General features: G+C 42.2%; 1 protein-coding gene across 1 annotated transcript in view; it reads right to left on the bottom strand.

Moving 5' to 3' along the window:
- Positions 1-26,389, bottom strand: part of FREM1 (FRAS1 related extracellular matrix 1) — a 307,907-nt gene that overhangs the window by 49,082 nt on the left and 232,436 nt on the right. The window contains 2 exon segments of the mRNA XM_030194282.1: positions 15,008-15,080; positions 15,963-16,092. Coding sequence (XP_030050142.1) covers positions 15,008-15,080; positions 15,963-16,092 — 203 coding nt within the window.

Genomic DNA, 26,389 nt, shown 5'->3' with positions numbered 1-26,389 from the left:
AGAGCTGCCTCCATGAGACCCTATCCAAGGCCATGCTCTTTAATGAGATCTACACTGCAGATTTTAAGTGTCCTTGAATATGGAGTGTGGTGTTCCCTGTGATCTGTATCTACTTTCCAGACAGGGCATAAAACACAAGAATTTAGAACTCTTGTGCCTTCATACTTATAACATAGTCTGCCCACCAAAGCTGAGCACATACCACCATTCCCTTCACACAAGAAATTTGGAACCTTTCAAGGACTTCTCTGTAGAAGAATCTGTCTTGCCATTTTTTTAAAACTGCAGATGGATCTCAGGGAGTGCTGGTGGAATTACTGAGTTGCCTGAGATGTCTGCAGTACAGCATCCAGGATTCAAATCCATACAAGTGGAGGAGTTGCCTAGTGGTTAAAGCACTGGTCTTGAAATCCAGAGGTGGCTGGTTAAAATCACACTGCCAGCTCCTTGTGATCTTGGGCAAGTCACTTAACCCTCCATTGCCTCAGGTATAAACTTAGATTGTAAGCCCTCCTGGGACAGAGAAATACCCAGTGTACCTGAATGTAACTCACCTTGAGCTACTACTGAAAAAGGTGTGAGCAAAATCCAAATAAATAAATACATCAGTGTTGACAGGACTACTGCCTGGTGTGCTTTGATCTTAGAGGCAAGTCTCAGCCCCCTCTTCTCCCATAGATGATGATGATGGAGTCTGCCAAAGGAAGAACTTGCTCTAGCATTCTTGTCAACATTGGCAGTTATAAAAAATGCTTTCAAGCTAATATAATTTCTCAGTTACATTAAGTAGAGTTCTCTTTACTTCTCTGAATGCCCAAGTTTCACTCTGTACTGCTAAGTTGATGTTGTATGTCTTTTAGCATCCTGCCTTTAGCATATCTCTAACCTTAAGTTATTGTCAGTCAGTACAAGCACATTCCAACTGTCAAAGTCCATAATGTGGTTAATTTTTCAAACATATTATTGCAGGCTTTTGAGATAATAAGCAACTTTTAAGGTCTCTTATCAGTATTGTCCCCATAGGGAAAAGAATCACTACCCTTGAACAGGGCTGCTCTACTTCCCATGCACGGTACGTGCCACATCTTTAGCAAGTGGTCATAATGCCAGGGCTTCTTGTGTATTAGTTTGTGGCTAGAAACTCCCAGTACCATTCTTGTTTAGTCACTTGGGGTTCAGTTGGGTAAAGGATGCTAAAGTACTAATTCTGTAATGGCAATATTACGTGTATTTTCTGTTATAGACTACTAGTGTAATTCCATATTTTGGCGCCTAACTCTAGGCATGAGTGCGTTCACCATGTCAATGACTGGTGTAAATGTTCATGCCCAAATAGTGGCAGTTGAGGGGCCCTTTTACGAAGCGGCGTTAAGCCCAACATGGGCTTAATGCTTGCTAAAAGGGAAGTACCGCCGGGCTACCACCGTTAGCAAAGAGGTACTTCATAAGTAGATAAGTAATGCCATACTGGGAAAAGACCAAAGGTCCATCGAGCCCAGCATCCTGTCCCCGACAGCGGCCAATCCAGGTCAAGGGCACCTGGCAAGCTACCCAAACGTACAAACATTTTATACAAGTTATTCCCGAAATTGTGGATTTTTCCCAAGTTCATTTAATAGCGGTCTATGGACTTGTCCTTTAGGAAACCGTCCAACCCCTTTTTAAACTCTGACAAGTTAACCACCTTCACTACGTTCTCCGGTGCTGCAAAAATATTTCAATTTTTGTAGCGCTGGTGTGTAACTGGCGGTAATCGGGCATTGCCAAGTTAGGGTGGGAGCCCCTACTGCCACCTCAATGGGCAAGTGGTTCACTTGCCGCATGGTTATTTCTTGAAAAAAACAAAGACCTGTGTTTTACCCACTGTGGTAAAAGGGGGCCTCAGCGCACATCATAAACATGCTCCAATGCCAGCACAGGCTCCCTTTTGCCACAGCTTTGTAAAAGGAACCCTAACTGCATAGCTGACAGTATTCTATAATGCAATGCCTAATTGCTTAGCACGCCCCTGACCCACCCATGCTCTTCCTATGTCCATATCTCCCTTGAAATTAGGTGCTAAGTTTATAGAACAGGTGTGCCAAATAATGCTTGTTGATGTCAATTATTGGTACTTAACACCAATTTAACACCAATTAGATAATTTAGTTACGTGTGTAAATGATTCCTGGGCATCCAATTGCGCTCCTAGTGTTTAGGGCCCTTTATAGAATTTGCGGATTGGTGTTGTGAAATTGCCTGTAAATGACTGTATTTCAGTGAGAGAGGCTTGTGCAATCCTAGTCCCAGTTGAATCTCTTGTCCGCCAAGTGCTAACTGCTGCAAAGGCAGTAACAAGTTCAAGAGTGCACATTGATATAGGATTTGCATTGGAGTTGCCTTCTCCTAGGTGGAGGGGCATTTTTGATATGACATCTAAGTCCCACTGAGCCCCCCCCAAAACCCACACAAAACCCACTACCCCCAACTGTACACCAGTACAATAGCCCTTATGGGTGAAGGGGTACCTATATGTGGGTACAGTGGGTTTCTGGTGAATTTTGGAGGGCTCACAGTTTTCACCAAAAGTGTAACAGGTAGGGGCAGGTACGAGCCTGGGTCCACCTGTCTGTAGTGCACTGCACACAGCACTACACTACTCCAGGGACCTGTAGGCTGCTCTAATGGACCTGAGTATTACATCTGAGGCTGGAATAGAGTTTGGTAAATAATGTTTTTAATCACATTTTTGGGGGGATGGGAGGGGGTCAGTAATCACTGGGGAAGTAAGGTGAGGTCATCCTTGATTCCCCCCAGTGGTCATCTGGTCATTCAGGGCACTTTTTTGTGCCTTGTTATAAAAACAGGTCTAGTTCAAAATGTCTTAGTTTTAGTCCTGGATGGTTTTGTTCTGTACCATTATAGCAGAAAAACGTTCAAGTGTTAGGAACACCCAGATTCCGCCCTCAACATGCCCCTGACACACCCCTTTGTAATTTGAACACACTTCTGATGGACTTCATAGAAAAATGTCTAAAAATTGGTTTTGAAAATACCAATTTGGTCGTTTTTGTGAGAAAAATGTCCAAATGCAGATTTATGCCAGTTTTTGGGCGTTTTCTCTTTTGAAAATGAGCCATATAGGCTGCCAAGCCAAGGTTCTACTTAACACTATTTGATCCATAGGTTGTTGAACATACGCTATTGTTTCTGGGGTCTATGCTACTCTGAAATTTCAAGCAATTTTGCTTGGAGTTATGAGGGTCCGGTTGCCTTAGTGTGGCCATGAAGAGGCATCACAGGATTCTTAGCAAAGAAGAGGCTATTTTTTTTGCCAAGGAATAGTTACGTACCAGTCATCTTCTTTCACCTACCGATAAAATAATGATGTTGCCATGTTAACCCACTTGAAATGATAGGAAAAATGGTTAATAAATACAAATAAAGTAAAACAAAGCTAAAGAAAATAATTTATCCCAATAAAATGGTATTCTTTTGTTTTTACTTATTAATCTCTTGCCTAACAAATGCTAGCCATCAGCAGCTCTACTTTTGTACTAGATATTACACACTCACCCTATGGTGATTGCCATCAACACACATCAACATATATGCACATACAAACATACACTAGGACCTCAATTAAGAAGTATCTAGTTGTATAAATGCCACCATGTACACCTCTAGACTGAATACACATGCAAACAGCAATTCTGGAAAGCTGCTTTTGCAAATATATACAGATTTCAAGGGGGTGTGGGTGTGGCTTGGTTTGAGTGTGCCTACTTTACATTGGGAAATCACATCTATAGAATACACATTCTTGTCAGGTTTTGCACCTGCCCCAAGGCATGCACAAGTGCCAGGCTGCCAGCTTGATGGAACTGGTACAAAGGTTGACAGAACCCATTTACCTCCACTTCCTAATTGCCCCTGGCTTCTTATTGTGGGTTCTCCTGTGGTCTAGTAATTAGAGAGTTGCACGGGGAAATAAATTTCACCCATTCCTGCCCATCCCCAATGGAATCTAACCCATACCCACCTATACCTGCTAAGATCCATTCCATCCCCACCCCATCCCCACATTAATCTCCTCCATCCCCACCCATACCTGCAGCAGTCAACACTATTATTTACTTCTCGCAGCCTTCTGTTTCCTCCCAACTCCATCAGCCTCCCGTGGTTTGTTGGATGGTATTCACTGTTCAACCAATGAGTGTTCCAAGCCTCATTCTGGTGCTCCAATTGCCTCTCTCAGTGCATTCCAACCCCATTCTGGAGTTACTAGAGATTCTGACTATACTCCCGCAGGAATCCCATGGCAACTTCTTTCATACCGGGTTCCACAGGATTCCCGCAATCCCATTTTCATGTAGCTCTCTAGTGGCGATCAGAAGCAATCTCCAGCTGCTCCTGTTCTGTCAAGCGCCTGGACTTAAAACGGTGCCTCTGACACCTACTGGTAAAAACATAGAAACATAGAAAATGGTGGCAGATAAAGGCTAAATGGCCTACTCAGTCTGACCATCCATACCATCTACTAACTTTCCCTCTTCCTAAGAGATCCCATGTGCTTGTCCCATGCTTTCTTGAATTCATATAAAGTCTTTGTCCCTACCATCTCCACCAGGCTGTTCCATGTATCCACCATCCTTTCCATAAAGAAATATTTTCATTAGATTACCCCCGAGTCTATTCCTCTTTAAACTTCATCCTATGCCCTCTTATTCCAGAGTTTCTTTTTGGTTGAAAGAAACTTACCTCCTGTGCATTTGTGCCATGTAGGTATATAAATTTCTCTATCATATCTCTTCTTCCCTACCTTTCTTTCAAATTATGCATATTGAGGTCTATAAGTCAGTCCCCATACACTTTATGATGAACACCACTGACCATTTTAGTAGTCGCCTTCTGGAGCAACTCCATCTTGTTTACATCTTTTTATATATATATATCTCTTTAGGAGAGACCAACACAATCAAATCAACAGAAATAAAAAATCATACGTATAACATTCTTAAAACAATTCCTTGTAGACAGCAGTTAGAGCAGCCATACAGTCCCAAACACCTGTAAGCCAACAGCATGAGTAAAATAATATGTTTATAACATAGTTTTAAACTTTGGAAAAGATGCCTCAGCCCATAGCAGTTTCCAGAACTGTACACAGTACTCTAAATGTGGCTTCACCAGAGACTTGTACAGAGGCACTATCACCGCCTTTTTCCTGCTGGCCATTCCTCTCCCTGTGCACCCAAGCATCATTCTGGATCTGACTGATCTCTTTTCTACTTCTTTAGCCACCTTAAGATTGTCAGGTATGATCACCCTCATGTCCCACTCTTCTTTCATACACTGAGATAATTCACTCCCTATATTATACTGCTCCCTCAGGTTTTTGCAACTCATATGCATGACCCTGTAATGTTTAGCGTTAAATCTTAGCTGCCAATTTCGGGACCGTTCTTCAAGCTTCACTAGATCCCCCATCATGCTGTCTACACTATCAGGGATGTCTACCTTATTACAAAGTTTTGTATCAATTGTAAACAGGCAAACTTTACCAAACAGCCCTCTGCAATATCACTCACAAAGATCTTAACGACCGATCTGGTGACATCCTTTTTTTAGAGTGAACTCCATTTACCACTACCGTCTGTCTCCTTCCACTTAACTGGTTTCTAACCAAGTCAGTCACTTTAGGACCCATACCAAGGGCACTCAGTTTATTTATCATTTGACTTTGTGGAACCATTTCAAAGGCTTTGCTAAAATCTAAATACAATAACCTAGCAGTCCAACAGCATGAGTAAAATAATATGTTTATAACATAGTTTTAAACTTTGGTAAAGAAGCCTCAGCCCGTAGCTTCACAGTGAACCATTCCATAGATTGGGAACATGTCATTGCCAACTGCTAGAACAGTTCTTTCTGTAGAGGATCCAAGATCTCCTTATTTCTAGATGATCCCACAACAGGGACATTCCAATCAACATCCATCATATTGAAATCACCTATTAGTAGCATATCTTCTTTCATAGCTATCTTTTGAATGTCTTCAATTAAATCTCCATTTATTCTGCCTGTGAAGGAGGCCTGTATATCACACCAATATAAATAGATTTTCTATTTCCTCTTTCCAGATTAAGTGTTTCTTCTTTACCTTGTTGCTTTAATATTATCTTTAACATATAATGCCCATGTTGAATCGATGGTGGGACTGGGTGAAGAGCGTGGGGCCACCATCTTGTGTGCCAGTGCACGCTGCTTATTCCTCTTTTTTTTTGCAATTTTGAGCCCATTAATATATTGAGATACGTGGTAGGGCATCCAATTGAAAGGATGTGTTGTCCAGATGAGATCTTTAGCTGAAAAGGGTAAAAAATCTTCTAATCAAAGCAGATTATAAACTGATGAAGAAGGGACATAGAGGAGCAGCACAATTCAGTGACTGCTCCACTCTATCACTTCATGTGGCACCGATATTAATAAATTAAAATGTTTCTCATGCATGTTAAACATTTTTTATTAATTTAAACTGAATGTGGAAATGAACTCAAAAAAACACCAAGGAATTGGGACGAGGTCTGAAAAATTTAAAAACAATGTAACATTTTTGCCTGTGCACGCCACTGTCTTCCAGCTGAGTCATCAGTGACCACATAGGAGACATCAGAGAAGGACAAGAATACGAAAGAACACGAAGCACATTTCCTATTTCTGTTGCGTTGTAGCGATTCTCATCCCATTATTTCCCTAAACCTAGCCTACGCTTTCTTGAATTTGGTTATTGTTTGTCCCCTCCCCCCCCCAACCCCCATCCTCAATCACCTCCACTAAGAGGACTGTCCATATTTGTACTGGCATGCTCAGAAAAAAGAATAACAACTTTACTCTAGTAAACGGAAAATGCATGGAAAGCCTTGGAAAATGAAAGCCAAAAGCTGGAGGAGAGAGAATAATTAGGTGTACAATCGGTTCTGTCATTTTGAAATGTGCTTTGAGCAGATTTTTTCTTTTTTTGTTGCCGAGATAATTGTTTGCACTGTTTTACCCACTGGGCAGACACAGCCTTTATTCTGAGCCTGCCACAGATGAGACTTTTCATTCTGCATCTGTTTCTCCTGCAGTCACATTGGCAAATTCACACTTGATATCTCACAGCGTGCTGGCAAAGAGTCAAAACGCATCTGAGAGTGCAATCAGGAGAGTCAATATTTGTTTCACACATACTTGAAACTTCCTTATATTCAGGAAACATCTTATGTGATAATGGTATCACACACCCAACTTTATAATATAAAACAAAGCATAGCCAAACAAAAGATATCTGACCCCATTCTGCATGGGGCCAGAAGAGTGTTTAACAAAGGAATTCTTTAGTGGGTGTAAGACAAGGCTTCACAAATGTGTCCTGTGGACCAGTTAGGTAAATTGTATCTATATATACTGGAGTCATAGTGGGTAACCTGAAGACACCAAATATTCAGTTTATTTTACGCATGGTTGCAGTGGATATTCCTGAAAACCATGCTTGGTCTGGGGACAGCAGGACAGGTTTGTGAAACTTTGGTTTAAGCAGCAGGTGATGGTCAATCACAGCTTTGGCTCAGCCTGTGTACCAGGACCTAATTGTTAGTGGGCTCTGTGTTTCTCAGTGAGCGAGTGTAGTGGACCTGTCAAATTGGCGGGGCTGAGGGATACCCCAGAGGCCAGTGCACAAACAATACAGTGATGTCTATGGCCAAAACTACTACTACTTATCATTTCTATAGCGCTACTAGACATATGCAGCGCTGTACACTGCTACTACTACTACTACTACTACTACTATTTAGCATTTCTATAGCGCTACAAGACGTACGTAGCGCTGCACAAACATAGAAGAAAGACAGTCCCTGCTCAAAGAGCTTACAATCTAATAGACAAAAAAATAAATAAAGTAAGCAAATCAAATCAATTAATGTGAACGGGAAGGAAGAGAGGAGGGTAGGTGGAGGCGAGTGGTTACAAGTGATTACGAGTCAAAAGCAATGTTAAAGAGGTGGGCTTTCAGTCTAGATTTAAAGGTGGCCAAGGATGGGGCAAGACGTAGGGGCTCAGGAAGTTTATTCCAGGCGTAGGGTGCAGCGAGACAGAAGGCGCGAAGTCTGGAGTTGGCAGTAGTGGAGAAGGGAACAGATAAGAAGGATTTATCCATGGAGCGGAGTGCATGGGAAGGGGTGTAGGGAAGGACGAGTGTGGAGAGATACTGGGGAGCAGCAGAGTGAGTACATTTATAGAGCTTACAATCTAACTAGGACAGACAAACAGGACAAATAAGGGATAAGGGAATTACTAAGTTGGGAATGATACAACAGTCATGGGTACTGAACAAGTGAGTAAGGGTTAGGAGTTAATAGCAGCATCAAAAAGGTGGACTTTTAGCCTAGATTTGAAGATGGCCAGAGATCGAGCTTGATGCACCGGCTTAGGAAGTCTATTCCAGGCATATGGTGCAGGAAGATAAAAGGAACGAAGTCTGGAGTTAGCACTCTAATTCTCCCCAGTGTTTCTTTCATAGCACACAGGGATTAAGGGTCCCCTGATAGCACGCTCAAAATGTTAATCTGTATTAATAATTAGGCACAATAAATTCAAAAAAAACAAAAAATGACTGGAAGATCTGTCTTAATTAGAATAAAACATCCTTTTAATGGGATTTTCAGTCATGTACAAAATATATACAAAGAAGGGACAAGAACACAATAAGTCAAATAGTCCATAAAATTAAAATGAAGCAGTTGTAAAAAGAATCAAATAGTTTCAATGGGCTCTTAGGGGCAGATACTCACTGTGGGAATTAGGCTGGTGCTGAGCCCGGATATTCAATGATGGGCTGTTTCCGGTGACCGACATTGAATATCCGATTTATTTTTGGCCAGTTTCAACATAACCAGCCAAGTCAATATTCAGCGCTGGCCAGTTACGTTGAAACCTGCCAAAGATAGGCCTGCTATTTTGGTGGCCCAATTTGGCTGCCAAACGTAGCCAGTGATGCACTAAATATTCGCATATAGCTGATTATACATGAAGGACTGACCAGGAATATTCAACGGGAGATTACTGGCTATCTCTCGCTGAATATTCACAGATAGACAGTTAAGCGCCATTTAACCTTAGCCTCCTCTGAACAGTATTCTCCACTTCAAATTCAAGTATCTTTCACACTTCACAAGCTGAATAACTGTAAAACTGCTTACTTCCTTTTATGGTACCTTTATCTTCTTGTGTTATTCAGGAGCCCTCTCCTTTATCAGTTACAGTGGTCTATTGCACAGAGGTTTCACCCAGAATCTTATTATCTCACTCCTGGCAGCAAACAGTTCCACTGTGCTGAATTCACACTTATGTCTCCTCTCTTATTACTTTGCTACTCTCTATTCTCCAGCGCTTAGTCTCCCTGTAGTAGAAGGTTGATAAGATCCTGGGTTTTATCTTCTTGCTTGGTGAGCATCATGTGGAGTACTTTTAGTGAGGGCAGGATAGTGGACTGGTCTAACCAGACTCAAGCAAAGGAAATTAACAGATAAGAATAAATTTCACCTTCCTTATGTACAGCTAGATCAGTCCACACCAGTGGGATGTAGGAAAACTCATACATCTAAGCAGGTGGAAGACAAGGCTCTCTGGACCACCACCCTGTCAAAGGTACTATCACTTCTGGACTACAGATCCAACTTGTAATGCTTCACAATGATCAGGGAGGAAATACATACAGGAGCCTCTGGGGGAAACACACTTGCTCTACCACATTGATCCCCACTGAGCCCGACACAGACTGATGACTGAAGAAATGGAGGCACTTTGCACTGTCCAATGATGCCATGAAGTCTAAAACCAGCATCCCCCAGCAATCCACAATGAGCTTTTACACAGACTCACTAAGGGCTCATTTTTCTGCATCCATCTCGGCGGCTGAGGAAGTCTGTTAGGACATTTTCCACCATGGCAATTGGCATTGCCATGAGAAAGCTAAGAGATGAAGTTTCACCCAATTGCAGCCAATGACTCTCTAGCACCACTGCCTCACTCCTGGTCCCATGCTTCCTGTTGACATATGCCACCATCATCAGATTGCCCAAGAAGACTTGTACTACTGTCCTCTGAATGATAGGAAGGAAGCCCTGAAGCACCAAACAAATCACTCTGGCCTTCAGGCTTCCTCCACTCACCACATGCCCTGCAGTATTCTGCTCTGACAACCAGCCCCCAGCTGCTGAGGCTTGCATCAGTGGTCACCCCGATCCACTCCAGAACCACCAGAGAAGTCCACTGGAAAAGATTAGCTGAGAGGTTCTTCCAGGTCAGCTCTTGCCTAAAGGAGAGGGCCAAGAGGAGGTGCACATCAAAGACCTGGCCTTGGGGCTCCATTTGGTCAGCAGAGCTCTCTGGAGGGGAGCATGTGAGTCTACCTCCAAGGGACCACTTCCAAGGCGATCACCATCAGCCCCCAAAATTAGCGGCAATCCCAAGCCCTGGGGAGGTTTTGGTGCAAAAAGCTTGCTTTTGTGACTGAAGTTTGGAGACTCTCTTGGGAGTCAGGCAGAATAGCAAACTCCCAGGTACTCCAGGTCCTGGGATGGCTCGATGTAATTCTTTGAGTAGTTGATGACCCAGTCCAAATTCTCTAGAAGTTGGATTACCCATGATCTTGCTGCCTGAGAATCCCTTCGCAGAATCATCACGAATCAGCCAATCATTGAGATGCAACTACACCTTTCTTTGATGAGGAAGACAGCAACTATTACCATGACCTTGGAAAAGGTCCAAGGCACTGAGATCTGAAATTAATGTGTCTGCCCAGCATGCAGAACCTCAATGCTTGCCTGTGGTCTGGATGAATAAGGAAGTGAAAGTCGGATCTGGCCAGATCCAGAGAGGAGAGAAACTCTCCTAGGTGGATTGATGTGATCACCAAGCAGAGAGTCTCCATGTGTAACTGGGGCACCTGAAGGCTTGCATTGACCCCCTTGAGATCCAAGATGGGATGGAAAGACCCCCCCTTTTTTGGGGGACCATGAAATAGATAGAGTAGTGCACCTACCCTACTCTATAGGTGGAACTTCCTTCTCTGTCCCCAGCTGGATGAGGCAAGCCAGGGTGACATCTACTGCTTTGTGCTTGGGGAGTGATTGATGTACCAAAAAGAGTAATCAGAGACGGAGGGGCTAAAGGTACACCATGGTAATCAGGCCATCACAAAACAATAAAAAGCAACTGCACTAGTCCAACCTGTACCATCTACTGGAGGTATAGAAATACTGACTAACTAGCTCTAGACTGCAGCTGCTGTTATACTGGTGATGTCACTGGAAACCAGTGCGTTTTTTCTAGCAAAAAAGGTGCTGGTACTCAAATGCCAGGCCACCCTTTAGGAGTGGGGGTGATCACTGATGGACCCATCCCACAATACCCAAGCTCCCTGCAACCGGTCACAGAATCTATGACAAGCCAGAATTGGTGTGTAGAGAATGAGCTCTTTCATTAAAACTTGGGGACCATGGGTCAATTTTAGCAAACAATGGAAAAGGTGCTGGTACTCAGTACCCCCAAGTACCCCCTCAAAAAAAAGCCCTGCTGGAAACTGTCTGTGTTTCTCTAGCTCCATTTGCTGGTTGAGGGATAAAACTCACTGTGAAGACTGGTTTAGCTGGGGTCCAGAATGTTATTCTTCCAATTGCATAGTAAAGCACATTTTGGCAGTGTTACATATAGATAAGCTGAATTAAAATAGATAAGTTGGGCTAGTTGCTTAAAAAGTACTGCAGTTCTTGTAGAATATTCTAAATGACAGCCTGTCATGACTGGAGCAGTTTCATTTGTTTTTTTAGGATGTGAAAAATCCTTTTTAAAAATCCTATGTTGGCAGGAAGCATCCCTCCCCCACCTTTTCTCTTCTTTCATCAGTGCTGCCTCTGCCTTTCATTTAGTAGTCATGCAATGAATGCTGCTCATCGCTTAGAATCAAAACAAAGCTCCTTTTCTTTCCCTTAGCTCTAGCTTTCGCTCTTCCCTGTCTCAGTTTACCCATCACTAGTTCAGCTAATGCACTCCTCATTCCTTTCCCCTGGGGTAAATACTATCACATTCTTCTGAACTCATCTCTGTCCTTCACCTCCTGTTTTTCCCATGTCCTTGGACATCTGCCTCTTCCTTACTTTTACTGGATTGAACAAGGCACCCACAACTTTCCCACCTCTTTCACCTTCGTTCTGTTTACTAAAGTTGGAGAAGAACTGTCTGAATGGACTTGTTGCTTCCCTGATCAAGGATATTCTCTCTCTTCACCAAGACACCTTACTCGAGGTTGACAAATTCCCCTCAGTCTCTTGTTACTCTTCAAGCTACAACCAGTACTGAATGTTCACAGCACATTGGTCATCTAGCCCAGCTTCTAGTAGACAGTGGTCCCCACTCTAGTTCTATAGAGCAGCCACTCTGCATCAGTTCAAGCTCCTTCATTCAAAACATGGCTAAAATATCAACCTGCTTCCTTGACTCCACCCCTTTCCCAAGAAGATCTTTTTTCTCCTCCTCTTATCCTCAAAGATACCACACAACTTCCTGTCTGTTTTCCAGCCAGAACATGCACAAACTTGTAAGTTTATGTTTCTTAAGAAGGTCCAGGCATACAATCAAAGCTATGGTGCTATATGACAAAACCTTTATTCCACTTTTCAATGAAAGTGTGTAGGTTCCCAAGACTGGCCCTCTAATGGGTAGGGTTACCATATTTGCAGAGAAAAAAAGAGGAGACAAAAAATAAAAAATGGTTGCTACCTTTACTAAATAAATAAATATTTAATTGTAGCAAATGTGTAAATGGCTTTTAGCTAATTAACACACATCAAACAGTGACTAACTACACTACAGCAGTAGACAATAATCTACTTTTCAAAAACTTCTGGATTTGAGTTTGACTGAGTCTGAGCCCAAGTGAACTTATCAGAAGAGTGGATATTCCTCAACAACTTTGGCTGACTTCTGAAGTACGTGTAAAAGTCTTTGCATGTCATGGCGACAAATTACACTGGCTAGACATTTCCTCAATGCAGCTAAGCTGAAACTGGCAGCAAGATGGAAGGACTCTAATATTCTATCTTTGAATCTATGGAGACTTAGTTATGTTCACAGAATGGAGAAATTGACTGCTATATGTAGGAAAGCTGAATCTAGATGGAACCAGATTTGGGGGGGCTTTGAAACATACTGGTTTATTGTAACTAATGAGTCACTTCCCTTGGTTCTACTTGCTGTAATTGACCCCTACCTTGAATCTACAATATGAGAATTCTCCTTTCCTTTGGTTATTTTGTAATTTGGGTTTGGTTTTAGTAAAATTTATAAATAAGGAGATACTACAGGATTTATTTTATTTGGCCTTCATGTGTATTGCATTTATGCTTACGATTGTATCTCACCTTGTTTTGCTTGTATTGTAGCAGAAACAAACAGGAGACAGTCTACTGCAGAAGTAGAACAGACAACCAAACAGCAACAGCTATCCAAGGAAGGACAAACAGAGCCAGAGTTTATCCAAATGTCAACTTTAATGGAAACAGGTCCAAACCTGGCCAAGTTTCAGAAAAACAATCAAAGGTCACATAGATTTCCACCATACATTCACAGATTCACAGCATGTACTGCAATATCTGTGTCTAAAAGAAAAATGAGGTCCAATGTCAAAAGTAAAAGAATGCAACCAACAGAATCTGCATAGAAAAAGCTCTGGTCCAATTCCAAAAGTCAGTAACCAGAGCTTTTTCTATGTAGATGCGGTTGGCTGCATTCTTTTACTTTTGACATTGGACCTCATTTTTCTTTTAAATGCAGGTATTGCAGTATATGCGTGGAAACCTGTGAATGTATTGTGAATGCATAGTGGAAACCTATGTGACCCCTGATTTTTTCCGAACCTTGGCCAGGTTGGGTCCTGTTTCCATTAAAATTGACATTTGGATAAACCCTTGCTGTGTTTGTCCTTCCTTGGATCACTGCTGCTGTTTGGTTGTCTGTTTGCTTGTATTATGAAAACTTTAATAAAGACTTCCTGTTATATAATAAAAGAAAGTCTTTGCATGACATATGCTTAAAGTTATGCTGCATGAACAAAATTCCTTTGACAGATTCAACCTGCAGGGAAACAGAGAGGAAATCAGCAATGCCTTTCTCTCTCTTTAGCACCCCCATGTGTCCAGACTGACTAATAGGTCAGAGATGGTTTCTCTCATATGTGGGTAGGTGTGTTGGTCATAGGCACATAAAAGAAAAAGGGGATATTTTCCTAAAAATTTGAAATCTAGAGGACATATCTGAAAAAGTCCAAAAGGAGGACATGTGATAACTTTACCTCAGGGACTATGTTTGAGGTTTGTGCCTGAGGGGGTTCTGAGGGAGGTGATATGCCTAGTAACTGATGGAAAGAGGTAATGGTCACCTCCGCCTTACAACTAGCATAAGAACAGCAATAAAATGTCTTCTACCAAGGGAAGCTTCCCTCCCATATCACTACATGTCACAGATTAGTGCATTCAAGGTTTTGATTAGGAGGATGAAGGCGATGGTGCTGTATCTGAAAGCAATCCCTGCAATGCATCTGCAAGCTGACCTTGATAAATTCCTTGTGGAGGCGTGGGCCTGTGCCAGTGTGCACATGAACATTCACTGTTGAAATATAACCTTTTGCTTTATTTGTGAAATGTCTGTCTTTGAATTGTTAACACAAGGGACCTTCTACTAGGAAGAGTAAGAAACTGCTGATATCTCCAGGATAAACACCTAGTCAGAGGAGCACTCACTGTATCATCCTTGATCAGTGCTGGTCTGACACTAATAATCTGGATTTGCACACACTGTATATGCAGCCACCTCTAGGGTGGATGGCCCAACAGCACATGTCATCTATTGACCATTACAAAATAGCCAGAAAGAAATGTTATTGAGACTGAAAGTTTCCCTTGTGCTGTGTACACATGCCTCTACCTACCTGGATCAAACTGTATGAGCCTGGATGGACTTGGGCTGAAATCCTTTCCAAGGGCAGCTGATATTTCATTCACCTGAATAAAAACATAAGAGATAAACACAGTAAGAAATAGAGAATGGTGCAAAACAGCTTGAGTTTCTGTCAGGAAGATGATTCTGTATGTGGTGGTTTGTGGTTGTTAGTCACCAGTTATGCAGAATTTCCTATGGTTGAAGATTTGAGTTTGGAATGACAGGCACAGAAAGTATGATTTTAATTGAAAGCACTACACATGCATGAACTCCTAGAAGCAAAGGTACTGTTCCTCCCAGAGCTCTGGAAAAACTGCTTAGCTAGGCAGATAAAAACAAAACCACCTCCTTATGAACACGAGAAAGAAAGGAACCTTTAGGGGTGTGCACAACGATTTTAAATTTTCTTTTGGTGTGTGTGGGGGGGGGGGGGGGTGGATTTCAGGTTTTTTTATTGTTTCAATTTTCTTTTTATTATTTCCTTCTTTTTCCATTTTACCACTTATTTGCAAATGGCACATGTGAAAATGGATAAAAAACAAGACCAGAACAAAAATTATTTTCATCAGTAATTTTTGTTCCAAATGCAACAGCCTCTTTTGTTGTGCTTTACATGTCATTTCAAAACAAAATCACATCTCTAGGTTGTGGTTATTGTATTTCATTAAAGATCATTATTAATGGAAACTATATCAGGGTGCAGCTGTGGTTTCAAATATAAAGGAGTGAAAGTCCAGTGGTTTAGCATCCAGCCATTCTGCACTGTACCAACATCACAAAGGCTTTCCTATGACATCATAACACATCTTTGCTGGACAGGAATCTAGACTACGACGATGCCAGACTATGGCACAGCTTTTCACTTGCTATTACACCAGAACACCAAACTTGATGACTGAACAGCCTCTCTGCTCCTTGCCAGCATTTTGTATGACTCAAGTTACCTTGACAGCAACAAATGCAGAGTCTGTAGGGTTCCCCCTTCTGATGATTTTCAAAGGCACCATTTCTGTAGTTTCACATACATCATACTCATCCTGCAGCCATTCAATGCAAGACCATGTCAGCTCCAAGCTGTGTGCAAAAGAGAGGAAAGAAGCTCAACAAACACAATAGAGCCCAAGTGGAGTAATTACTGAGGAACTCTTCGGAAGAGAATGGATCAGTGGCAGCATTCTGCCATGTGGAACATCAGGGTTTGATTCCTGAACCTAGCAGGAACTGAGGATGCAGCATTCACATTACCTGATAAGGGGGCATGTCTGTGATCCCTTGATTATAATCAGTTATGGGCAACCTACCTCTATCAATAACATAGTCTTTCACAGTAATAGGTCTCCCTGGGTCTGAGGTTAACCTATTTTCTTCTAAATCTAAACAAAGTATCCCCTCCCTGGGATCCACTTCCACAAACAGATGCTTCCTATTGTAACTAATCTTTTATATAGTACTTCCTTTATGATCCAGTTCCAGATTAGGGCTTCTCAGTCCTGGGCCTGTCAGATTGTTGGCCAATGTACCACCCCGCTCCTCAATCAAATAGCTGTTTGACCAAAGAGTGATGCAATATATTAATCCAATGGGACCAAGACAAAGAAGCCCCACTCTGTGCTCTTACCATGAAAGAATATATCCTGGATAGAGCTGGTTTGACCCAGAACCTGGATTGCCAACTATCCTTTTAAATGATTATAATAAAGGGATCACAGACACAAATTCAGAGACAGTTTGAATCTTATAAAGTTACCCAATGCAGTACAAGTTTAGGACTGAAAGACTACTTTAGAACTGTTTTGTGTTTGATTTTAGTAAAGAGAGTTGGAGCACCTCACTTCAGTTTCTGAGTTATCTTTTGCAGGGACTTCTAAGCCAGGGCCTTGAAGGGAAATTCCTTCCCCTGAAGAGATCCAACTTGTTCCCTTGGAGAGGAATGTGCAGGCTGAGAGCAATTAAGGGAGAGGACTGGGAAGAAATAAATCTTCTGGTGTGTGAATCTGGGGATTCACCACCCCAAGATTAGGACACCCCCCCCCCCTTACAGAGAGAGATGTTGTGTGTGTGCACCTGCTGGAGAGAATGGGGGATTGCCCCTGTCCCATCATCTCCTGGACCCTTTGGGGTGAGTTGAGGTGCCAGAGGTAGGCATGCCTTTTACACTAGGAAGAGGCAGGGTTTCAGAGGGAGGGAAATCGGATGGGATTTGATATGTTGCCTTTCTGTGGTTACAATCAAAGCAGTTTACATATTATATACAGGTACTTATTTTGTGCCTGGGCAATGGAGGGTTAAGTGACTTGCCCAGAGTCACAAAAAGCTGCAGTGGGAATCAAACCATTACTACTACTACTACTTATTGTGCTACTAGATGTACGCAGCGCTGTACAATCGAACATGAAGAGACAATCCCTGCTCAACAGAGCTTACAATCTAATCAGGACAGACAAATATGACAAATAAGGGATAAGGGAAATACTGAAGGTGGGAATGATAAAACAGACATAGGTACTAAACAAGTGAATAGGGGTTAGGAGTTAAAAGCAGCCTCAGCCTAGATTTGAAGATGGCCAGACGGTTCTCAGACATCTGCACTAATCATTAGGTTACTCCAATCCATATTTTAGGCCTCAGTCGGGGGTAGGGGGAGGCATTGGGCCCACTTGCTACCAGGAAGTTGAGATCCTTTCAGGGGAGAGGGTTGGTTTCTCCAATTTGATTAGAGGGCCTAAGTTTATGCTACCATCACCACATGAAAAGGGTTTTCTTGTCGGCCAGCTCTAAATAAAATAAATACAGCACCTGAGCTTTAATTATTTTTTCTGTGAATAGAGGCTGGCAAAGTCTATGGCACACATTCGTTTTTGCTGCAAAATGTACATATACTTTTGCACAATGTGTGCTTTGCATGAAAGTTTACTACCACAAAGTGACTCTGCGCCATATTATTACTATTAATATAACTTAATTTGTTTATTTCCAAGTTTACCTTATTGTTCTACTTGACTATTTTACTGACATTACTATTGATATGCTGTTACTGCAATGTGCGTTGCCTTCATCTACTGTACACCATCTTGAGTGAATCTCTTCATAAAAGTAGTTAATAAATCTTTTTGTGTCCAAGTATTTTTATTATTTACGAAAAAGATACATAACAATTACAACACCATTGAAAAAAGGAAAGGGGCATAGCATGTCCACAAGATATTACATCATGCAGGTAGTGTACAGACACAACAATGTGGCCTAGTGGTTAGGGTGGTGGACTTTGGTCCTGGGGAACTGAGGAATGGAGTTCGATTCCCACTTCAGGCACAGGCAGCTCCTTGTGACTCTGGGCAAGTCACTTAACCCTCCATTGCCCCAGGTACAAATAAGTACCTGTATACGATATGTAAGCCGCATTGAGCCTGCCATGAGTGGGAAAGCGCGGGGTACAAATGTAATAAAAATAAACAATCACTGAAGCAGGTACTATGCATGGTTTAATACTGCCTGTTCACAATATGTTCTGGGGGAAAACCATATAGATGAAAGGTGAAACAGCTGAGGTTTCAGAAAGGATATCTAATATCCTTTTTTTTTTTTGAGGACATGACTCAAGTACAAGACAAATATTGATCAAGTTTGGCCCACACCTTAGAAGCTGATAAGAGGAATCCCCTTTTCTCAGCTAGTGAAATTTCAAATTTATGAACTTGCAGCCAGTGGTGTACCAAGGGTAGGGCGGTGGGGGCAATCCACCCTGGGTGCACTCTGCAAGGGGGTGCAGGGAGCATGTCGGTTCCCTACTCTGACGTTACTTCCTGTTCTGGAGAAGGGAACCAATGGAGCTGACAGCCACGCAATTGCTCCCTGCACCCCCAGGAGGTAAGAGTGATTCACTTGGGAGGGGGGTGGAGGTGATGCACCGGGGGTGTAATGATTCGTGGGGAGGAGGGGCTGATGCGTTGGGGAGCACAGTAGTGACTTAGGAACACCACTGATTGCAGCACAGATTGCCACCAGAAATGAATACTGATATGAGTTATCCTTCCAATTATGTAGTATTATTTTTAGAGCCAAAGCAAGGAAACCGTATAAAAGCTTAGTATCGTATTTATCCAAGTTGAGATCCAGAGGTTCATAGAAAGTGATTGAGGAATATGTAATACTAATGAGATAATTTTCTGTACTTGTTGCCAGAAATCTTTTGTGGTGCTGCAAACATATAATAAATGCTTTAGCGTACCTGGATGATTTTTACAAGACCAGCAAGAGTTGCTGGGAAGTAAACCTGCAACCGCCATTTTCTGCAGGGTCCAGATGGCTTGATGATGTAGAATGTTAGCTGACGATAAGGATCTGCTTAATTTGGACCAGAAATATTCCCATTGTTTCAGAGATTACATACAGTCTGTACCTGCTTTCAATGATCTCATGAGTCCTGTTTGGGCTTGGTTGAAGTAAGAGATGAAAAGTCTGTATATATGTGAAGCAACATGTCCAGTACAAAAAAGTTTCTCTATAAAAGGAGCTACGGAAGGTTGTTGAGAAACCAGTACTTTAATAGATTCATTTCTGGAGAGGCAATGCTGTAATTGAAAAGCTTGATTATGAGATAATGAGAATTTCTGTTGTAGCGATTGAAAAGAAATTAAGTGGCTTTCTTCAATTATGTGATCTAATAGCCAAATACCATGATTATACCATTCATTCCAGAAAAAAGATGTTTTATTTATTTTGATATGTGAATAGAGTGCACAGAAGATGCACTCGTGATTTCCATTAAATTATCCAATTGTAGAAGACATTCATGAGAGGCAATTATAATTGGATTAGAGGCCACGTGCTTAGGTAAGAAAAAAAGGCAAATGACTGTGCATTAAGGGGTCCTTTTACGAAGCTGCAGCAAAAGGGGGCCTGCATTGGTGTCAGCGTGTGTTTTTGATGTGCGCCGAGGCCCCCTTTTACCACAGCAGGTAAAAGGCAGGGTTTTTTTTTAAGAAATGGATGTGCCCATTTTGGGTGGGAGCACTTACCGCCACCAACTGAGGTGGTAGTAAGGGCTTCCGTGGTGCCCCGGTGGTAACCGGGCAGTGTGCGGCACTGCCCAATTACCACCGGGTACACACAGGCACTAAACAATAGTGTGTTCGGAGGTGAGAACTACTGCTGGGCTGTTGTGGTAGCCCGGCGGTACTTCCCTTTTAGTGAGCGGTAAGCCCACGTTGGGCTTACCGTCACTTTGTAAAAGGGCTCCTAAGTGATTTTGCCATAATTGTTTTTCTAATTGAAACCATATTGGAGTATAGGTTGGAGATGCAGAAACCCAGAAACATGCTTGCTGAGCAATAAATGATTTATGATATGTGATAAAGTCTGGAAAAGAGACACCCGGAAGTTCTTTTTTTAGGGTTTTTGAGATCTATTTTTGGAACCCTAGAGGCCCATACAAACAGATAATAATGTATCTATGCAATGACACAGGGTAGGTGGAAACAGTACAGGTATCATGCTGAGGATGAAATTAATCTTAGGCATGAGTATCATTTTAATAGAGTCTAGTCTCCCCCACCATGTTAAGTGTAGGAGACTCCAAGAAAGTGTTACATCTTTAACAATATGAAGGGTTTTTATTTTTGAGTTTGCCTCCAAAGTAGAATCAATGTCAAGTAATAAGTCTAAGCCTAGATATCTAAAACCTTTAGAAGACCAACCGCCTTATTTTCGAAAGAGAAATACGCCCATATTTCGACCCAAATGGGCTTTCTCCCATGGGCGCCCAAATCGGTATAATCAAAAGCCGATTTTGGGCGTCTTCCATTGCAATCTGTCACGGAAACGGCCAAAGTTGACGGGGGCGTATCGGAGGTGTGGTGAAGGTGGGACTGGGGCGTGTTTATCGGCTGAGGAGAGATGGGCGTCCTCGGCCGATAATTGAAAAAAGAAAGGCATTTTTAGCGCGAATTTGGGTCACTTTTTTTGGACCCTTTTTTCATGAACAAGTCCCAAAAATGTGCCCTAAATGACCAGATGACCACTGGAGGGAATCGAGGATGACCACCCCTGACTCCCCCAGTGGTCACTAACCCCCTCCCACCCAAAAAAAAAAACTTTAAAAACTTTTTTTTCCAGCCTGTATTCCAGCCTCAAATGTCATACCCAGCTCCATCACAGCAATATGCAGGTCCCTGGAGCAGTTGTTAGTGGGTGCAGTGGACTTCAGGCAGGTGGACCCAGGCCCATCCCCCCTACCTGTTACACTTGTGGTGGTAAATGGAAGCGCTCCAAACTGCCCCCAAAACCCACTGTACCCACATCTAGGTGCCCCCCTTCAGCCATAAGTGCTATGGTAATGGTGTAGAGTTGTGGGGAGTGTGTTTTGGGGGGATTTGTGGGGCTCAGCACCCAAGGGAAGGGAGCTATGGACTTAAGAGGTAGTTAACCTTTTTTTTTTAATTGTTACAAGTGCCCCCTAGGGTGCCCGGTTGGTGTCCTGGCATGTGAGGGGGACCAGTGCACTACGAATCCTGGCCCCTCCCATGACCCAATGCCTTGGATTTGTTCGTTTTTGAGCTGGGCGCCTTCGGTTTCCATTATCGCTGACAAACGATACCGCCCAGCTCAAATCCGTATAAATCCGATGCATTTGGCTGGCACAAACCGTATTATCGGAAAAAAGATGGAAACCCATTTTTTTCAAAAATACGGTTTGTCCTGCCCCTTCACGTACCCGTTCTCGGAGATAGACGCCCATGGAGATGGGCGTTCGATAATGCCCCTCCACATGAGCCCAAAGTCAGAACCTATATCTGGCATTGCATGCACGCTCAGGTGAATTATTTCAACTAGATGTAAGAATCTCAGGATATAGGATCGGGGATTGGAAAAGAATAATAAAACATCATCAGCATAAAATGCCACTTTAATCTCAATCTTATTAAGAGTTATGCCTTGAATTTGTGGATCTGATCTGAGTGTAATAAGCAGTGGTTCTAAAGCAAATTAAAAAAAACAAGGGAGATTGTGGACAACCTTACTGTGTTCCCCTGTGAAAGGAAATAATATTGGCAAGAGTATTGTTGGCAAGGATTTGTGCAGTTGGGTTTGTGTATAATACATTCATAAAATATAGCTATTGTATTTATTTCATGCTCACTTTATGGATATGTTGAATGACCTTTTACTATATATATTTTTTTTTTATTATATCTTTTAATTATATCTTTGTTTATAGATATCTCTGTTGATAGACAATTGACTGTGAGTCATCTGTTTTGCCAGTTTGTATCAAAAATCAATCCTTTAATTTTATGTTTTGTTCATAAAATACTTTTATCATTATATATAAAATATTTTTTATGTTTAAGATTTTTCCTTTTTTTTATATGTATTCATTAGATATATGTATGTTTTTTATTATCATGCTTATTTTTACTCATAGACCCCTGACGCACGCCTCTACAGCCGAAACACGAGTCGTGTCGGGTTGTTTTTAATGATTTGAATAAAGACCTTGTTTAGGAAACGCCATTTGTGAGAGGACTTTTTTGGATCCACTGTTCGTGTATTTGGCTTTCGTTTCTCCTGTGGAGAGATCACCTTCTGTAGGTGTTGGGTAACCAGGCACGTGGCACTGCCCAATTACCACCGGGTACACAACGGCGCTACAAAAATGAATATATATTTGTAGCGCTGGATATGACAGTGCGCTGGGGGTGAGAAGTACCGCTGGGCTGCTGCAGTAGCCCGGCGGTACTTTCTTTTTAGCAAGCGGTAAGTCCACATTGGGTTTACCACCGCTTTGTAAAAGGGCCCTAAGTGCCTCCGGGGAATCAAAGGCATGGGTACAGTTGTTGAGTGTGATTGTCATCTGGGCTGGATATTGGAGATCATACCTAGCCCCAATGTCCTTGAGTCTTGGATGCATTTGCAGGAATTTTGTTCTCTTGAGAGCTGTAGATTTTGAGAGATCCAGGACAATATAATTCTTCTACCTTCACACAAGATGGATGGAATCGCTTTGGTTATCATGAGTATCATCAAAACTTGAGGGCAGCGGAACAATTCTGCTATAATTGGTCACCGGCCTTTAGTGTTTGTTCTCCTTTTCCCCGGAGAGTGGTTAGCAGGTTCAAAATCTAAGTTGGTGTCCCTTGGTAATTTCGGGATAGAAATCAGCTATGAGGTGAGGAATTTAATGATATCAGAACCCTCCACTTGCTCACGCACTTCAAGAATTCTTATGCTGTTTATTCTGCTCCTATTTGTTAAGTCCTGTATTTGTCATTCTAAAAAGTGAAATTTGTCTTGTGCCATATCCACGTGTTGTTGCAGTTTGTGAGCTGTTGTCTCTGATGTTTGCTCAGCAGCTTCTAATCTGATTTGGAAGTCGGCCATAGAGGAGGACAGCGCAGCCAGATCATTTTTTTAAAACCTCGAGTGGTTTCAAAGTGTTTGGTTGCAAGCTTGTACATTAGGGCTTCCATTGTTGCTGCTCCTGATCTGTTTGGCGCCATTTTTGGCGATGAGGGTGGATCACATTTCAATCTCTTTGCCCTGGAGGATGATGCGGAACTGGAGTCTTGTTTGAGAACTTTATTTGAGGGCATCGTTGGTATTATTGATAGATGTTTTCCATGCACAAATTGTGCTGGAAGACACTGGAAAAGTAGGTTACATTGCGTGCCTGGGAGGGAGCTCCTCGTTCATGCGCCCCTCCCCCTATAAATCTTAATACATAAAGAAATGGTGACCTGGGATGGCCATTGTTGAAGACAGAAATCTAGACACGATGGACCTTTTGCCTGACCAAGTATGGCATATTTTATGTTCTACAGTATGGGAAAAGCACTTAGAAGCCTGTATAGAACCTGTACAATGGGCATAATTTCTGGTGAGGCCCCACTTGGAGTATTGTGTTCAGTTTGGAGGCCATATCTTGCTATGGATGTAAAAAGTGGTTCAGAGAAAAGTGACCAAAATGGTATGGGGTTTGTGTCGCAAGACGTATGAGGAGAGACTTGAGGACCTGAACATGTATACCCTAAAGGAAAGGAGAGACAGCAGTGCTATGATATAAATTTTTAAAAAGTATTCATTTAAAAAAAAACCTTTTCCAAAGAAAGGGAAGGTGGTAGAACTAGAGGACATGAATTGAGGTTGCAGGAGGCCGACTCAGGAATAATGTCAGGAAGTACTTTTTCATGGAGAAGGTAGTAGATACCTGGAATGCTCTCCCATGGGAGGTGGTAGAGATGAAAATGGTAAAGGAATTCAAAAATGTGTGGGATAAACACAAAGAAATCCTGTATAGAAAGTGTGGAACCAAACAAGCTTAGCTGTGATTAGATGGCAATACCTGGCCTTAGCATGTGGGAGTGACCCATGTAAGGGTGGACTAGGGCTACTTTTTACTGCTGTTTGGTAAAAGGGCCCCAGAATGCTTTGGCACATAGAAATAAACTTTAGTCCTGTGTGGCTTTATGCAGGTTTGAGAATAACCAAACTCTCTGGCCCATAAATAACTGATGAAGGTGAAGGTCTGAGTCTCTGTCCTAAGGGAGTAATTCTATAAAGTAGGCTGAAGTGCTATTCTATAAATCCCTTCTTAACTTACATAGTGCAGACTTTCAAGGGAGATGTACACATGGGCGGGGCTCACATTTATGCACGTAACTTACAGAATACGACAAGTTATGCACATATCTTCACCATACAGGTGTTAACACACCAGCTCTATGACTGGTGTAAGTGTTCATGTCTAAATGTTAAGTGCATATATGTACCTGGTAAGGTTAGGATTCTATAAATCAGGGTTGCCCAACCTTGGTTCTCAAGGGACACATTCTAGTTCAGTTTTCTGGATTTCCCCATGAATATGCATGAGATCTATTTGCATGCACTGCCTCCATTGTATGCAAATAGATCTCATGCATATTCATTGGGGAAAGCCTGAAAACCCGACTTGGCAAGGGCTGAGGTTGTACATCCCTGCAATAAAGGAATGTAGGTTCCTATGTACCTGTACAGAACAGGCTCCTACCAGGCACCTTTTACAGAACTTCCTATCCAAGAGTGTAGCCCAGTTATGTTCTTCTACAGGCAATTTTTCCAGTGATCTAGATAATTTGAAGTTATCTATAGACACATTCTCCCTTAGATTTCTTCCTCTTCGGTCCAAAGTAAACTCCTCTTACCCAAAGACAGGAAATAGATCTTACTCACAGGAGGTTTAATACCTTTTCCTATATCCCCAGCACTTTATGAAGATATTTCTTGAAGAGGTCCAATTGGAGTAGTAAGTATATCTTAGGGAAATTTAATACTCTCAGATTAAGAACTCTAATATAGCTCTCTAATTTACAGTTGTTCACCAGAAGCTCCTGTGCCTTGGAGGAGGGAGGTCTCCTAGAAGGAGAGTATCAGCCTGGTGAAGTAGGAAGTAATCCTGTAGCCAGGACCTGCCCACCAGGGAATGAAATATCCTCTCGAACTGAGAATGTGTCTCCAGGAGCTTCTGCTCAGGAGGGAACGGTTAGGACAGCTATTGTAGTTGGTGCTTCGATCATTAGGCATGTTGATAGCTAGGTGGCTGGTGGAAGTGAAGATTGCCTAGTCAATTGCCTGCCTGGTGTGAAGGTGGTAGACCTCACACGTCAACTAGATAAGATTTTAGATAGTGCTGAGGAGGAGCCTGCTGTCTTGGTACATGTGGGTACAAATCACATACGGAAATGTGGGAATGACGTTCCGAAAGACAAATTTATGCTCTTAGGTAGAAAACTAAAATCCATGTACAGGACCCAAGAGGCAGGCAGAGCTCCACAATCTCAATGCGAGGTTGAGACAATGGTGCAGGGATGAGGGATTTAGATTTGTAAGGAACTGGACGACATTCTGGAGAAGGGGGAGCCTGTTCCAAAAGGATGGTCTCCACCTTAACTGGGATGGAACCAGGCTGCTGGCACTAACATTTAAAAAGGAGATAGAGCAGCTTTTAAACTAAAATGGGTGGAGCCAACAATTGCCCAGGAGCACATGGTTTGGTGTGGAGTATCCTCGAAGGATACTATTGAAACAGGATCGTTAAGGAATCCCAATAGAGAGGTTTCAATAATGGTGAAAGAACGCCAGGAGTGTTTAATGGAAGAAAAGTATAAAAGATGCAAATTAAACCCGTCAACTTCAAAGCAAGTTGTAGATGCTACGGAAAAAACACAATTTGAAGTGTCTATATACAAATGCTAGAAACCTAAAAAATAAGATGGGAGAGTTGGAGTATATAGCACTAAATGAAGAGGTAGATTTAATAGGCATCTCAGAGGCTTGGTGGAAGGAGGACAATCAATGGGACACTGTGTTATCAGGGTACAAATTATATCTGAATGAT

The sequence above is a fragment of the Microcaecilia unicolor genome, chromosome 2 (genome assembly GCF_901765095.1).
Source record: "Microcaecilia unicolor chromosome 2, aMicUni1.1, whole genome shotgun sequence".
Lineage (NCBI taxonomy): Eukaryota > Metazoa > Chordata > Amphibia > Gymnophiona > Siphonopidae > Microcaecilia > Microcaecilia unicolor.
The sequence above is the reverse complement of the archived record's forward strand: the minus strand, read 5'-3'. Positions and strand labels throughout refer to the sequence as shown.